The 14805-nt window shown below is 33.8% G+C and overlaps 1 protein-coding gene across 1 annotated transcript; it reads right to left on the reverse strand.

Annotated features, from left to right (window-relative positions):
* Positions 1–7205: 7205 nt before the first annotated feature.
* LOC134719353 (uncharacterized) lies at positions 7206–10257 on the reverse strand. The gene is made up of 3 exons (XM_063582361.1): positions 9973–10257; positions 9276–9621; positions 7206–7696 (listed from the first exon to the last, which is right to left on the reverse strand). The coding sequence occupies exons 1-2, from the start codon at positions 10214–10216 to the stop codon at positions 9287–9289; spliced, it is 579 nt and encodes a 192-aa protein (XP_063438431.1). The 5' UTR covers positions 10217–10257; the 3' UTR covers positions 7206–7696; positions 9276–9286.
* Between the last annotated feature and the right edge of the window lie 4548 nt (positions 10258–14805).

Raw genomic sequence — 14805 nt, forward strand, 5'->3', positions numbered from 1 at the left:
AAGACTTATATGTGGACTTTGACTGGTTGTGAAAAAGTCCTCATGATCAAGACCCATAGGTGGACTTTGGCTGGTTGGGGATAAGTTGTAATGATCAAGACCTATAGGTGGACTTTGGCTGGTTGTGGATAAGTCGTAATGATCAAGACTCAGGTGGATTTTGGTTGGTTGTGGATAAGTCGTAATGATCAAGACCCATATGTGGACTTTGGTTGGTTGTGGATAAGTCGTAATGATCAGGACCCATAGGTGGACTTTGGCTGGTTGGGGATAAGTTGTAATGATCAAGACCTATAGGTGGATTTTGGCTGGTTGTGGATAAGTCGTAAAGATCAAGACCCATAGGTGGACTTTGGCTGGTTGCGGATAAGTCGTAATGATCAAGACCCATATGTGGACTGTGGCTGGTTGGGGATAAGTTGTAATGATCAAGACCTATAGGTGGACTTTGGCTGGTTGTGGATAATTCTTGATGATCAAGACCCATAGGTGGACTTTGGCTGGTTGGGGATAAGTTGTAATGATCAAGACCTATAGGTGGACTTTGGCTTGTTGTGGATAAGTTGTAATGATCAAGACCTATAGGTGGACTTTGGCTGGTTGTGGATAAGTCGTAATGATCAGGACCCATAGGTGGACTTTGGCTGGTTAGGGATAAGTTGTAATGATCAAGACCTATAGGTGGACTTTGACTGGTTGTGGATAATTCTTAATGATCAAGACCCATAGGTGGACTTTGGCTGGTTGGGGATAAGTTGGAATGATCAAGACCCATAGGTGGACTTTGGCTGGTTGGGGATAAGTTGTAATGATCAAGACCTATAGGTGGACTTTGGCTTGTTGTGGATAAGTCGTAATGATCAAGACTCAGGTGGATTTTGGCTGGTTGTGGATAAGTCGTAATGATCAAGACCTATAGGTGGACTTTGGCTGGTTAGGGATAAGTCGTAATGATCAAGACCTATAGGTGGATTTTGGCTGGTTGTGGATAAGTCGTAATGATCAAGACCTATAGGTGGACTTTGGCTGGTTGTGGATAAGTCGTAATGATCAAGACCCATAGGTAGACTTTGGCTGGTTGTGGATAAGTCGTAATGATCAAGACCCATAGGTGGACTTTGGCTGGTTGGGGATAAGTTGTAATGATCAAGACCTGTAGGTGGACTTTGGCTGGTTGTAGATAAGATGTAATGATCAAGACCCATAGGTGGACTTTGGCTGGTTGGGGATAAGTTGTAATGATCAAGACCTATAGGTGGACTTTGGCTGGTTGTGGATAAGTCGTAATGATCAAGACCTATAGGTGGACTTTGGCTGGTTGTGGATAAGTCGTAATGATCAAGACCCATAGGTGGACTTTGGCTGGTTGGGGATAAGTTGTAATGATCAAGACCTGTAGGTGGACTTTGGCTGGTTGTGGATAAGTCGTAATGATCTAGAACCATAGGTGGACTTTGGCTGGTTGTGGATAAGTTGTTATGATCAAGACCTATAGGTGGACTTTGGCTGGTTGTGGATAAGTCGTAATGATCAAGACTCATAGGTGGACTTACCCTGGTTGTGGATAATTCTTAATGATCAAGACCCATAGGTGGACTTTGGCTGGTTGGGGATAAGTTGTAATGATCAAGACTTATAGGTGGACTTTGGCTGGTTGTGTAGTTATCTCTTTGATTAATTCCCCATTTTCATTCTAAATTAAGCAAATACCAATTTTAAATTCTTTAGTTTGATGCTGCTAGGCCCTCAAACCCGAACATAAAGAATCCAAACCAATATAAATAAGATGTGGTATGAGACAACTCTCAATCCAAGTTACGAGGTACAAATAGTTATACATTATTAATAAAAGCGTGGCCTTCAACATGGTTCCTTGGTTCACACAAAACAGAATGCTATACAGAGCTAAAGAAGAATGTGTCCAAAGTACACGGATGCCCCACGCCTATCATTTTCCATGTTCAATGGACCATGAAATTGGATAAAAAATATAATTAGGCATTACAATTAGAAAGATAATATCATAGGGAACATGTATACTAAGTTTCAAGTTGATTTGAATTCAACTTCATCAAAAACTACCTTGACCAAAAACTTTAACCTGAAGCGGGACAGACAGACGAACGAACAGACGGACGGACGAACGAACGGACAGACAGACGGACGAACGGACGCACAAACCAGAAAACATAATGCCCCTCTACTATCGTAGGAGGGGCATAAAAATGACTAGTGTAAACCATTCTAACCAGTAAACCAATCACTAATTTTGTGATGTTTTGTGTTGTTTTGTTACTGTCCCATTCCTTACAATATATTGAATACAACGCTGTAATTTTCTGGATAATAAAAACTGATAAAATAAATCATAACTTCAACATTTTTAATAAGGACTATGTATATAACAATCAATGGAACAATTAATTTGAAAGAAATAAATACAATATACAATTAGCAGGTAACTATAATATACAATTTATTAACAGGTAACAATATTATACAATATACATTTTATTAACAGGTAACAATGCAATGTAGTTATTTATCACCGTAGTTACAGTATGGACAGATCAGCCATTTTCTTTTCTTTCAAAATATAGGAAACCTAATATTTTTACTTCTAACTAAACGAACTGAAAATATCAGCTACTTCAGGTAACCACTAACTTAACTTTCTTAAATACAATTATCAAATAATTAAAATAAACCCTCTAAAAAAAGGTTACTGGTACAAACAAATAAATGTTCTTGTGTACGTCTCATCTTTTTCTGTTAAATAAATGTAACTTTCAAATCTGAGTTTTTTTTTCATTCAAGGGGACACAATTTTAAGAAAAAACATAATTAAAAGATTGATCTCCCCCTAAATTATCTCGCCTTACCCAAGTTTATTCTCCTTCATTAAAAGATTATCCCCCCTTACCAAAGTCTGTCCTCCTTCATTAATAAAACTATCTCCCCTTAGGCTCTTACTAAAGTCTATCCCCGTCATTTATGATTTGAAAAATCATCTCCCCCTACCAAAGTTTATCAAACTTCATTAACAAAAAAGTATCTCCCCTTACCAAAGTTTATCAACCTTCATTAACAAAAATATCTCCCCTTAGGCTCTTACTGAAGTCCCTGTCATTTATAATTTGAAAAATCATCATCCCTTACCAAAGTATATCAACCCAAATTAACAAAATATTATCTCCCCTTGCAAAGGTATATTAGCTTCAACATGTGCCTTAAGTATAAATAATATATTTAAAATGGAATGTGAAGTCATTATCACCAGATATATCTAAGCTCAGCCAATTATAACATATATGAGGGAGGGTAAAAGGGTCCTGTTCCCGAAATCTCGAGCTTTAAAACACGAAATCCCGAAATCCTTGGCTAAAACACCACGAATTCCCAACGTCCCAAAATTAGAAAATGAATTTCCGGATCACCAAAGGGTCAATCCCGAAATCCCGAGCTCAAAAACACCCGTTCCCTGAGTCCCGATAAAAGTCCTATCCCCGCTCATATATACATTTTTACAATAAATTATAGTATCATTCACTTAAGAATACAATTCAAGTACATTGTATATGTGATAGTCAATTAAGTTAGTCATTGTTTGTGACTATCAAATTACAGATTGATGGCAGGAAATATAAATGTGCAATATTGTCATGAATAGGATATCAAATTTATGAAATTCTTACAGAAAAAAAATCATGAAATACATTGTAAATATTAAAAAAATATATACAAAATTTGTTAAACTATAAAACATGTTTGATTCAAAAGAAAGTTAAAAAAATAAATAAATATATATATATAACAGTCACACATATCATTCTGAGAGGCTTCAAAGGGGCACTAGCTACCAGATATGTAAAACCTCTAAAGCTGACTATGCGATATGGGCTTTGCTCATTGTTAAAGGCCAAACAGTGACCAATAATTGTTTATTACATTCATAGTAGCGTGTTCAATCCCCACACTAACAGACTTCACATCAAACATAAGCTCGCTTTATATTGGCTTCTGTTTAATATGCACAGTAGCCTGTTCAATCGCCACATTAACATACTTCACAGCAAACCTTAACATGCTTTATATTGGCTTCTGTTTAATATTCCCAGTAGCGTGTTTAATCTCAACATTAACAGACTTCACATCAAACCTAAGCATGCTTTATATTGGATTCTGTTTAATATTCACAGTAGAGTGTTCAATCTCCACATTAACAGACTTCAAACCAACCTTAACATGCTTTATATTGGCTTCTGTTTAATATTCATAGTAGCGTGTTCAATCCCCACATTAACAGACTTCACATCAAACCTTAACATGCTTTATATTGGCCTCTTGTTAAATATTCAAAGTAGCGTGTTCAATCTCCACATTTACAGACTTCACATCAAACCTAAGCATGCTATATATTGGCTTCTGTTTAATATTTACAGTAGCGTGTTCAATCTCCACATTAACAGACTTCAAACCAAACCTAAACATGCTTTATATTGGCTTCTGTTTAATATTCATAGTAGCGTGTTCAATCCCCACATTAACAGACCTCACATCAAACATAAGCATGCTCTTCATTAGCTTTTGTTTAATATTCCCAGTAGCGTGTTGAGTTTCCACATTTACAGACTTCATTATTATAAATTTTCTGTTTACAAAACTTTGAATTTTTCGAAAAAATAAGGATTTTCTTACCCCAGGAGTAGATTGATTACCTTAGCCGTATTTTGCACAACTTTTTGTAGTTTTGGATCCTCACTGCTCTTCAACTTTATATTTATTTATTTGTTTTTTTAACTATTTTGATCTGAGCGTCACTAGTGAGTATTCTGTAGACGAAACTATTTACACCACTGGGTCGATGCCACTGCTGGTGGACGTTTTGTCCCCGAGGGTGTTGACATGAATATCAATTATATGGTTATTTTTATAAATTTTCTGTTTACAAAACTTTGAATTTTTCCGAAAAACTAAGGATTTTCTTACCCCAGGAGTAGATTACCTTAGCCGTATTTGGCACAACTTTTGGGAATTTTGAATCCTCAATGCTCTTCAACTTTGTATTTATTTGGCCTTTTAACTATTTTGATCTGAGCGTCACTGATGAGTCTTATGTAGACGAAACGCGCGTCTGGCGTATACAATTATAATCCAGGTCCTTTTGATTACTAATATGGTCATTTTATAAATTTTTCGTTTACAAAATTTGTTTTTTTTCGAAAAACTAAGGAGTTTCTTACCCCTGGAGTAGATTGATTACCTGAGCCGTATTTGGCACAACTTTTGGGAATTTTTGATCCTCAATGCTTTTCAACTTTGTATTTGTTTGTTTTTTTTTAATTATTTTGATCTGAGCGTCTCTGATGAGTCTGCTGTCAGTCAGGGGCATTACTTTAACAAGTAACAATTAAAATTACCTATACCAGTTATGTTGAAAACGAAGCTTATTTAAATATAACTTATATAAGTTATTTTTCTGAATTTTTTTTTATAGGTGTCCAAGAATACCGATTTTACAAGCTTTAAATAATTTTCACAGTTATCTTGTTATTTTTCCCTTGATATATAAAAACTAATTCTTCAGAAACACTAATTAACTTTCCGACGCACTTATCGTTCATACCGACGCTTCTGGGTCAAAGATTGGTCTCTTGGGATTATCATTTTCCTCTAAAATCTTGAAGGTAGACTGATATAAATAGATAGATACTTGTGAATTAATTAAGACCTGAAGTTATTTATAATTTGTAACCTAAATCAATTACATAATTATGTGCCTTAGATAAGTGTAATTGCTATTTTTTCACAAATGTTTAAAATAACTTATTCAAGTAATATTTTTTGTCATTATTTTCAAAGTAACCCGTTATCTCTATACTCCTCTCAAATCTGAAAAATTCTTTATTTTATGATATAAAATGTTGTTTAAAAACATGAAAACTACATTTAGTCTATGTTTCTATTGAAAATTAAAATAACTATAAAAAATTACTTATATAAGTAATTAAAAAAAACAGCTTGTTAAAGTAACGCCCGCCCCTGACTGTCTGTAGACGAAAGGCGTATACAATTATAATCCTGGTACTTTTGATAACTATTCACATTAATCCCTAGCATGCTTTATATTGGCTTCTGTTTAATATTCCCAGTAGCGTGTTCAATCGCCACATTAACAGACTTGACATCAAACATAAGCATGCCTTAAATTGACCTCTGTTTAATATTTACAGTAGCGTGTTCAATCGCCACATTAACAGACTTGACATCAAACATAAGCATGCCTTAAATTGACCTCTGTTTAATATTTACAGTAGCGTGTTCCATTGCCACATAAACAGACGTCAGTAGCTTGTTCAATCTCAACATTACCAGACTTCACATCAAACCTTAACATGCTTTATATAAATTATATTGGCTTCTGTTTAATATTCACAGTAGCGTGTTCAGTTTCCACATTAACAGGCTTCATTATTATAAATTTTTGGTTTACAAAACTTTGATTTTTCTTACCCCAGGAGTAGATTGATTGCATTAGCCGTATGTGGCACAACTTTTTGTAATTTTGGATCCTCACTGCTCTTCAACTTTGTATTTATTGTTTTTTTTTGACTATTTTGATCTGAGCGTCACTAGTGAGTCTTCTGTAGACGAAACTCGCGTCTGGCGTATACAATTATAAACCTGATACTTTTGATAACTATTTACACCACTGGGTCGATGCCACTGCTAGTGGACGTTTTGTCCCCGAGGGTATCACCACCAAGTTGTCAGCACTTCGGTGCTGACATGAATATCAATTATATGGTCATTTTATAAATTTTCTGTTTACAAAATTTGAATTTTTCGAAAAACTAAGGATTTTCTTACCCCAGCAGTAGATTGATTACCTAAGCCGTATTTGACACAACTTTTTGTTATTTTGGATCCTCAATGCTCTTCATCTTTGTATTTATTTGGTTCACTTAATTATTTTGATCTGAGTGTCACTGATGATTCTTCTGTAGACGAAAGACGCGTCTGGCGTATACAATTACAATCCTGGTACTTTTGACATTTTGACTGTTCACATTAGTCCCTAGCATGGTTTATATTGGCTTCTGTTTAATATTCCCAGTAGCTTGTTCAATCGCCCCATTAACAGACTTGACATCAAACATAAGCATGGTTTATATTGGCCCCTGTTTAATATTCACAGTAGCGTGTTCAAAATCATTTAAAATATAACTATGATGACAATATTCAGATAATGAAAATATACAGATAATAATAATATACAGATAATGCAAATATACAGATGATGCAAATATACAGATTATGAAAATATACAGATTATGAATATGTACAGATTATGAAAATCTAAATATATACAAAATATACAAGAAAAACCCTATTATTCAAATCCTGACAAAAACTTCATAGTAATTATGGCACCTTTATAATACAGCTATTATGCCTAAATATTTTGAATCATATCTTTGTCAATTTTAAACTAAAACTACAAGTTTTGATGTTGTGGTCACATGAAATAAAAAGTTGGTAGAACATGTATAGATCCTCATCAAATCAGTTAAGATTGATTTGATTAGTTTATGTTGATTGTCTAACAATTACTGTCTCCTGTTAGTTGGAATCTTACAATCGAATCGACTGTTTGTATTGGAAACAAGTTTGATAATTATCTGAGGAATTATATCTAAAATAAAAATAAAAGAATAATCAGTTATTATTTCATATTTGACTTTTTGAAATTATCAATTCCTTTGAAAATAAGTTTTTTTAATAATGAATGGATAATATAATTTCATCAATGAACCTTTTGAACACCTTAGTACAATTTTATCAATGATGACCCTTTCGGAACACTAAATTACACCTTTGGATAATAAATCGCACCATATAATGTTATGACACCTAGGTTTCTTTAACACATGCGTTCCACATCGAGTTCTTGTTAAAAGATATGTGGTGAATCTTACTTTTGTTTGGTGTAGAGATATAAAGACTTGTGTGCTTTTATTTGTCGTTTAGAATTTGACTGTCATTAATTCAAACCCAAGAAAGTGTGGCATAATTGCCATCGATACAATTATCAAAAGAAAGTGCAATTAAAGTAGATGTACGTATTTATTTGAATATCATAAGGCATTCAACTATAAGACAACTAAAGGCAACAGTACTATACCGCTGTTCAAAACTCATAAATCCAGGGACAAAAAACAAAATCGGGGTAACAAACTAAAACCGAGGGAAATGCATTAAATATAAGAGGAGAACAACAACACAACACCGAAACGCAACACACACAGAAACGGACCAAGCAACAGACAAAACACCACGAGAATAACAAATATAACATCAAAATCAAAAACATGAATTACCCATATCGTATTGCCGGATTGAGACAACGAGTTAAAAATACGAAACCGTTCATCTTATGTTTGTTTCTTGTATTCCGAAGCACATAAATCAGTCGATTGAAAACAAAACTTTACGACAAAAGAGATTATTTCAGCTTTCTAATTGTGAACTTTCCATTTCTAAGTAGCAACATTCCAGCAGCACCTGCATACGGGGTATATATCTCCCAATTGATACGATAGTCCCGTGCTTGCATTTCCTATCATGATTTTCTTGATAGAGTGTTGCTGCTCACAAGGAATCTATTAAACCAAGAGTTCCAAAATGGTGAAGTTTAAATCATCCCTTCGTAAATTTTACGGACTCCATCACGAGTTGTTTGACCGTTATGGAATAACCATTTCAACAATGATATCGGATATGTTCCTTACGTAGTAACTTCTATCCCCTTCTCTTTCATGAATGTGACCAACCGTGGTGTTCGTGTTGTTTATCTTTTAGTTTTCTATATTGTGTCATTTGTGATATTGTTTGTCTTTTTCATTTTTAGCCATGGCGTTGTCAGTTTGTTTTAGATTTATGAGTTTGACTCTCCCTTTGGTAGCTTTAGTCCCACTTTTGTTGTTTGTCATTCAGACTACGGTGAAGCACTATCTCATTGGCAATCAAACCACATCTTCTTAGATTCAACTCTAACAAACAGATTTTTTTTTTGGTGAAACTGACGAATAGCATAATCTTTACTTAAACCAATATTGCGAAAGTTATATGTAATGCACGTATTCATTTAATATTACAAATCATTTTAAACTTCAGATATTCGTTTCATCAGTTCAAGTCATTTAGTAAAAAAAAAAAAAAAAAAAAGTTATGTTTATTTTTTTAAAGAAAATATTCATGACCTTTTGACCTACTCTCTTCCTGTTCATTTAAAGCAGCTTTGCATTGTTGATATATCTCTGCTTGAAACTGTTGTGTTTTCTATTTCATCTGCCAGTTCTGTATACTCAGAGTCTTCTCGAAGAGCGTTAAGGAATTCAATAAATCCATTTTCACTTCCATGCAAAAGTATGTCCATTAATTTCCTGATCTTTTCTATTTTGGCTGGACAAGCATCTATCCTTTCACTATCAGCTGTGGAAAGCACATCACGTGATATCAGATGATCGACTATTTTCCCATGCAGTATGCTGTTAATTATATTTGAGTAGTTCTTTTGTAGACGAATTTTAAACACCGGAATAGTCCAATTTGACAACCCTACAAAAATTAAACGACTTTCATTATTGCATCATGTACATGTATTCAATGAATTAATAAACAAGTGTATCGTAAGTCAGCGTTTTACTACATTTGATACACGAGTGGGTCATTAACTGCATGCATCGTTCGAGCAATTAAGCAATGAATGTTTTTGATTTGATACATGCTTTTGTGATTTTTGTAAAATTGTTTGTTTTAAGATTGTAACACATTGATGACTGCTGAACCCATTATTTGACTATTTTATTCATTATGTTTGTTTTGTTCACTCATCGTTGTAAACATAATGGAATTTGATGAGATTGTCGTAAAAGTGAGAGGCTTAGCGTTTTAAAACCAGGTTCATACCTTTAGTGTCCTTGTCTCCAGTATATACTAGTGCTGAACTTGAGCTTTCTTCCTGTGAATCACATTCCAACTCAGTCGCTAGATCTGTGTATCCATTTGTTCGGAGTGCATCAACAAACACACTGTACGTAGGTTCTCCCCTTTTATTCACTACTCCAAGTAATGCTTTATTCTGATCATCTAGTCCAGCATGCTGCTCAATGCGACGTCTGTCATCAGATGATATCACCAAATGTGACATCATATAATCTAAAACCTGACTGATTTGAATTTCTTGTATGATTCTCTCTGAAATTTGAAATAGACATAAGACATTTACAAAAGAAAATGCTAAGCATCACGTGTATATATATAAAGCAAATTTACAGATCTAACATTGTTGGGTTGATGTTTAGACGAGTTGTATATATATATATAATCATAGGTTTGAACGTAGTTTTCAATTTAAACTCGTTTATTTATATATATATATATATATATATATAAAGAGGGAAGAACACAAAATTTGCAAAAGCGACGTTCTTTCACTAAACAATTCAAAATTTGGTGACTTTGTGGAACGCATCTATCCCATCGAATTGGATATAAAGGATACTACATATACAGTTAAGTCGGCTTCATATCTTAACTTACATCTAAAAATTGACAATGAGGGTCGGTTGAAAACAAAACTTTACGACAAAAGAGATGATTTCAGCTTTCCAACTGTGATCTTTCCATTTCTAAGTAGCAACATTCTAGCAGCACCTGCATACGGGTATATATCTCCCAATTGATACGATATTCCCGTGCTTGCATTTCCTATCATAATATTCTTGATAGAGAGTAACTGCTCACAAGGAAGCTGTTAAACCAAGAGTTCCAAATTGTGAAGTTGAAATCATTCCTTCGTAAATTTTACGGACGCCATCACGAGTTGGTTGACCGTTATGGAATAACCGTTTCACAAATGATATCCGATATGTTGCTTATGTCGTAAATACAATCCCCTTCCCTTTCAGGAATGTGACCTACCGAATAAGACTGTTTACCGGATTTGAAATAACATAAGCATCACGACGAGTGCCACATGTGGAGCAGGATCTGCTTACCCTACCGGAACTCCTGAGATCACCCCTAGTTTTTGGTGAGGTTCGTGTTGTTTATTCGTTAGTTTTCTATGTTGTGTCCTGTGTGCTATTGTTTTTCTGTTTGTTTTTTTTATTTTTAGCCATGGGATTGTCAGGTTGTTTTGGATTTATGAGTTTGACTGTCCCTTTCGTGTCTTTCGTCCCTCTTAAATATATATATATAAACGAGTCTTAATTGAAAACATCGTTCAAACCTATGATTGCGTTGGATAAAAACCGCCATTTTTATACGTGTGCATTTAAAACAAATTTCGTTGTAGAAGGGTCTAAATACAGCACAAACAACATTTTCCAAAAGACAAAAAAAGTGAAAAAGTATATTTACACAAAACGCATTTGACTAACAGGTCGGACAGCTGATGTTCTTAAACCCTGCTGACTGCCATTGGCGATTGCCAAATAAAAAATATATATTTTTTTGCCTTTTAGTCTCACTTCGTTAAAAATGAAAGGCGTTTTTATTTTGGTAATTGTTTATGTGTTTATGTAACTATCTACATGACTTAGTGTTCATTAGTATGACTTAAACCTTTCCGATCGCTTAATATACGAGTTTACTTGTTCTGTATAAATAATAATGATCTTTGAATGAATGTAAACCACGAACAAGGAATCCTGTGCCCATTTACAGACTTAATATACGAGTTTACTGTATAAATTATTATGATCATTGAATGTAAACCACGAACAAGGAATCCAGTGCCCATTTACAGACTTAATATACGAGTTTACTGTATAAATTATAATGATCATTGAATGTAAACCACGAACAAGGAATCCAGTGCCCATTTACAGACTTAATATACGAGTTTACTGTATAAATTATAATGGTCATTGAATGTAAACCACGAACAAGGAATCCAGTGCCCATTTACAGACTTAATATACGAGTTTACTGTATAAATTATAATGGTCATTGAATGTAAACCACGAACAAGGAATCCAGTGCCCATTAACAGACTTAATATACGAGTTTACTGTATACATTATAATGATCATTGAATGTAAACCACGAACAAGGAATCCAGTGCCCATTTACAGACTTAATATACGAGTTTACTGTATAAATTATAATGATCATTGAATGTAAACCACGAACAAGGAATCCAGTTCCCATTTACAGACTTAATATACGAGTGTACTGTATACATTATAATGATCATTGAATGTTAACCACGAACAAGGAATCCAGTGCCCATTTACAGACTTAATATACGAGTTTACTGTATAAATTATAATGGTCATTGAATGTAAACCACGAACAAGGAATCCAGTGCCCATTTACAGACTTAATATACGAGTTTACTGTATACATTATAATGGTCATTGAATGTAAAAAACGAACAAGGAATCCAGTGCCCATTAACAGACTTAATATACGAGTTTACTGTATACATTATAATGGTCATTGAATGTAAACCACGAACAAGGAATCCAGTTCCCATTAACAGACTTAATATACGTGTTTACTGTATAAATTATAATGGTCATTGAATGTAAACCACGAACAAGGAATCCAGTGCCCATTAACAGACTTAATATACGAGTTTACTGTATAAATTATAATGGTCATTGAATGTAAACCACGAACAAGGAATCCAGTGCCCATTTACAGACTTAATATACGAGTTTACTGTATACATTATAATGATCATTGAATGTAAACCACGAACAAGGAATCCAATGCCCATTTACAGACTTAATATACGAGTTTACTGTATAAATTATAATGATCATTGAATGTAAACCACGAACAAGGAATCCAGTGCCCATTTACAGACTTAATATACGAGTTTACTGTATAAATTATAATGATCATTGAATGTAAACCACGACAAAGGAATCCAGTGCCCATTTACAGACTTAATATACGAGTTTACTGTATAAATTATAATGGTCATTGAATGTAAACCACGACAAAGGAATCCAGTGCCCATTTACAGACTTAATATACGAGTTTACTGTATAAATTATAATGATCATTGAATGTAAACCACGAACAAGGAATCCAGTGCCCATTTACAGACTTAATATACGAGTTTACTGTATAAATTATAATGGTCATTGAATGTAAACCACGAACAAGGAATCCAGTGCCCATTTACAGACTTAATATACGAGTTAACTGTATACATTATAATGGTCATTGAATGTAAACCACGAACAAGGAATCCAGTTCCCATTTACAGACTTAATATACGAGTTTACTGTATAAATTATAATGGTCATTGAATGTAAACCACGAACAAGGAATCCAGTTCCCATTTACAGACTTAATATACGAGTTTACTGTATAAATTATAATGGTCATTGAATGTAAACCACGAACAAGGAATCCAGTTCCCATTTACAGACTTAATATACGAGTTTACTGTATAAATTATAATGGTCATTGAATGTAAACCACGAACAAGGAATCCAGTGCCCATTAACAGACTTAATATACGAGTTTACTGTATAAATTATAATTGTCATTGAATGTGAACCACGAACAAGGAATCCAGTGCCCATTAACAGACTTAATATACGAGTTTACTGTATAAATTATAATGATCATTGAATGTAAACCACGAACAAGGAATCCAGTGCCCATTAACAGACTTAATATACGAGTTTACTGTATACATTATAATGATCATTGAATGTAAACCACGAACAAGGAATCCAGTGCCCATTAACAGACTTAATATACTAGTTTACTGTATAAATTATAATGATCATTGAATGTAAACCACGAACAAGGAATCCAGTGCCCATTAACAGACTTAATATACGAGTTTACTGTATACATTATTATGATCATTGAATGTAAACCACGAACAAGGAATCCAGTTCCCATTAACAGACTTAATATACGAGTTTACTGTATAAATTATAATGATCATTGAATGTAAACCACGAACAAGGAATCCAGTGCCCATTAACAGACTTAATATACGAGTTTACTGTATAAATTATAATGGTCATTGAATGTAAACCACGATCAAGGAATCCAATGCCCATTTACAGACTTAATATACGAGTTAACTGTATAAATTATAATGGTCATTGAATGTAAACCACGAACAAGGGATCCAGTTCCCATTTACAGACTTAATATACGAGTTAACTGTATAAATTATAATGGTCATTGAATGTAAACCACGACAAAGGAATCCAGTGCCCATTTACAGACTTAATATACGAGTTTACTGTATACATTATAATGGTCATTGAATGTAAACCACGAACAAGGAATCCAGTGCCCATTAACAGACTTAATATACGAGTTTACTGTATACATTATAATGGTCATTGAATGTAAACCACGAACAAGGAATCCAGTTCCCATTAACAGACTTAATTTACGAGTTTACTGTATAAATTATAATGGTCATTGAATGTAAACCACGAACAAGGAATCCAGTGCCCATTAACAGACTTAATATACGAGTTTACTGTATAAATTATAATGGTCATTGAATGTAAACCACGAACAAGGAATCCAGTGCCCATTTACAGACTTAATATACGAGTTTACTGTATACATTATAATGATCATTGAATGTAAACCACGAACAAGGAATCCAATGCCCATTTACAGACTTAATATTCGAGTTTACTGTATAAATTATAATGATCATTGAATGTAAACCACGAACAAGGAATCCAGTGCCCATTTACAGACTTAATATACGAGTTTACTGTATAAATTATAATGATC

This window comes from Mytilus trossulus, chromosome 5, assembly GCF_036588685.1.
Source record: "Mytilus trossulus isolate FHL-02 chromosome 5, PNRI_Mtr1.1.1.hap1, whole genome shotgun sequence".
Taxonomy (NCBI): Eukaryota; Metazoa; Mollusca; class Bivalvia; order Mytilida; family Mytilidae; genus Mytilus; species Mytilus trossulus.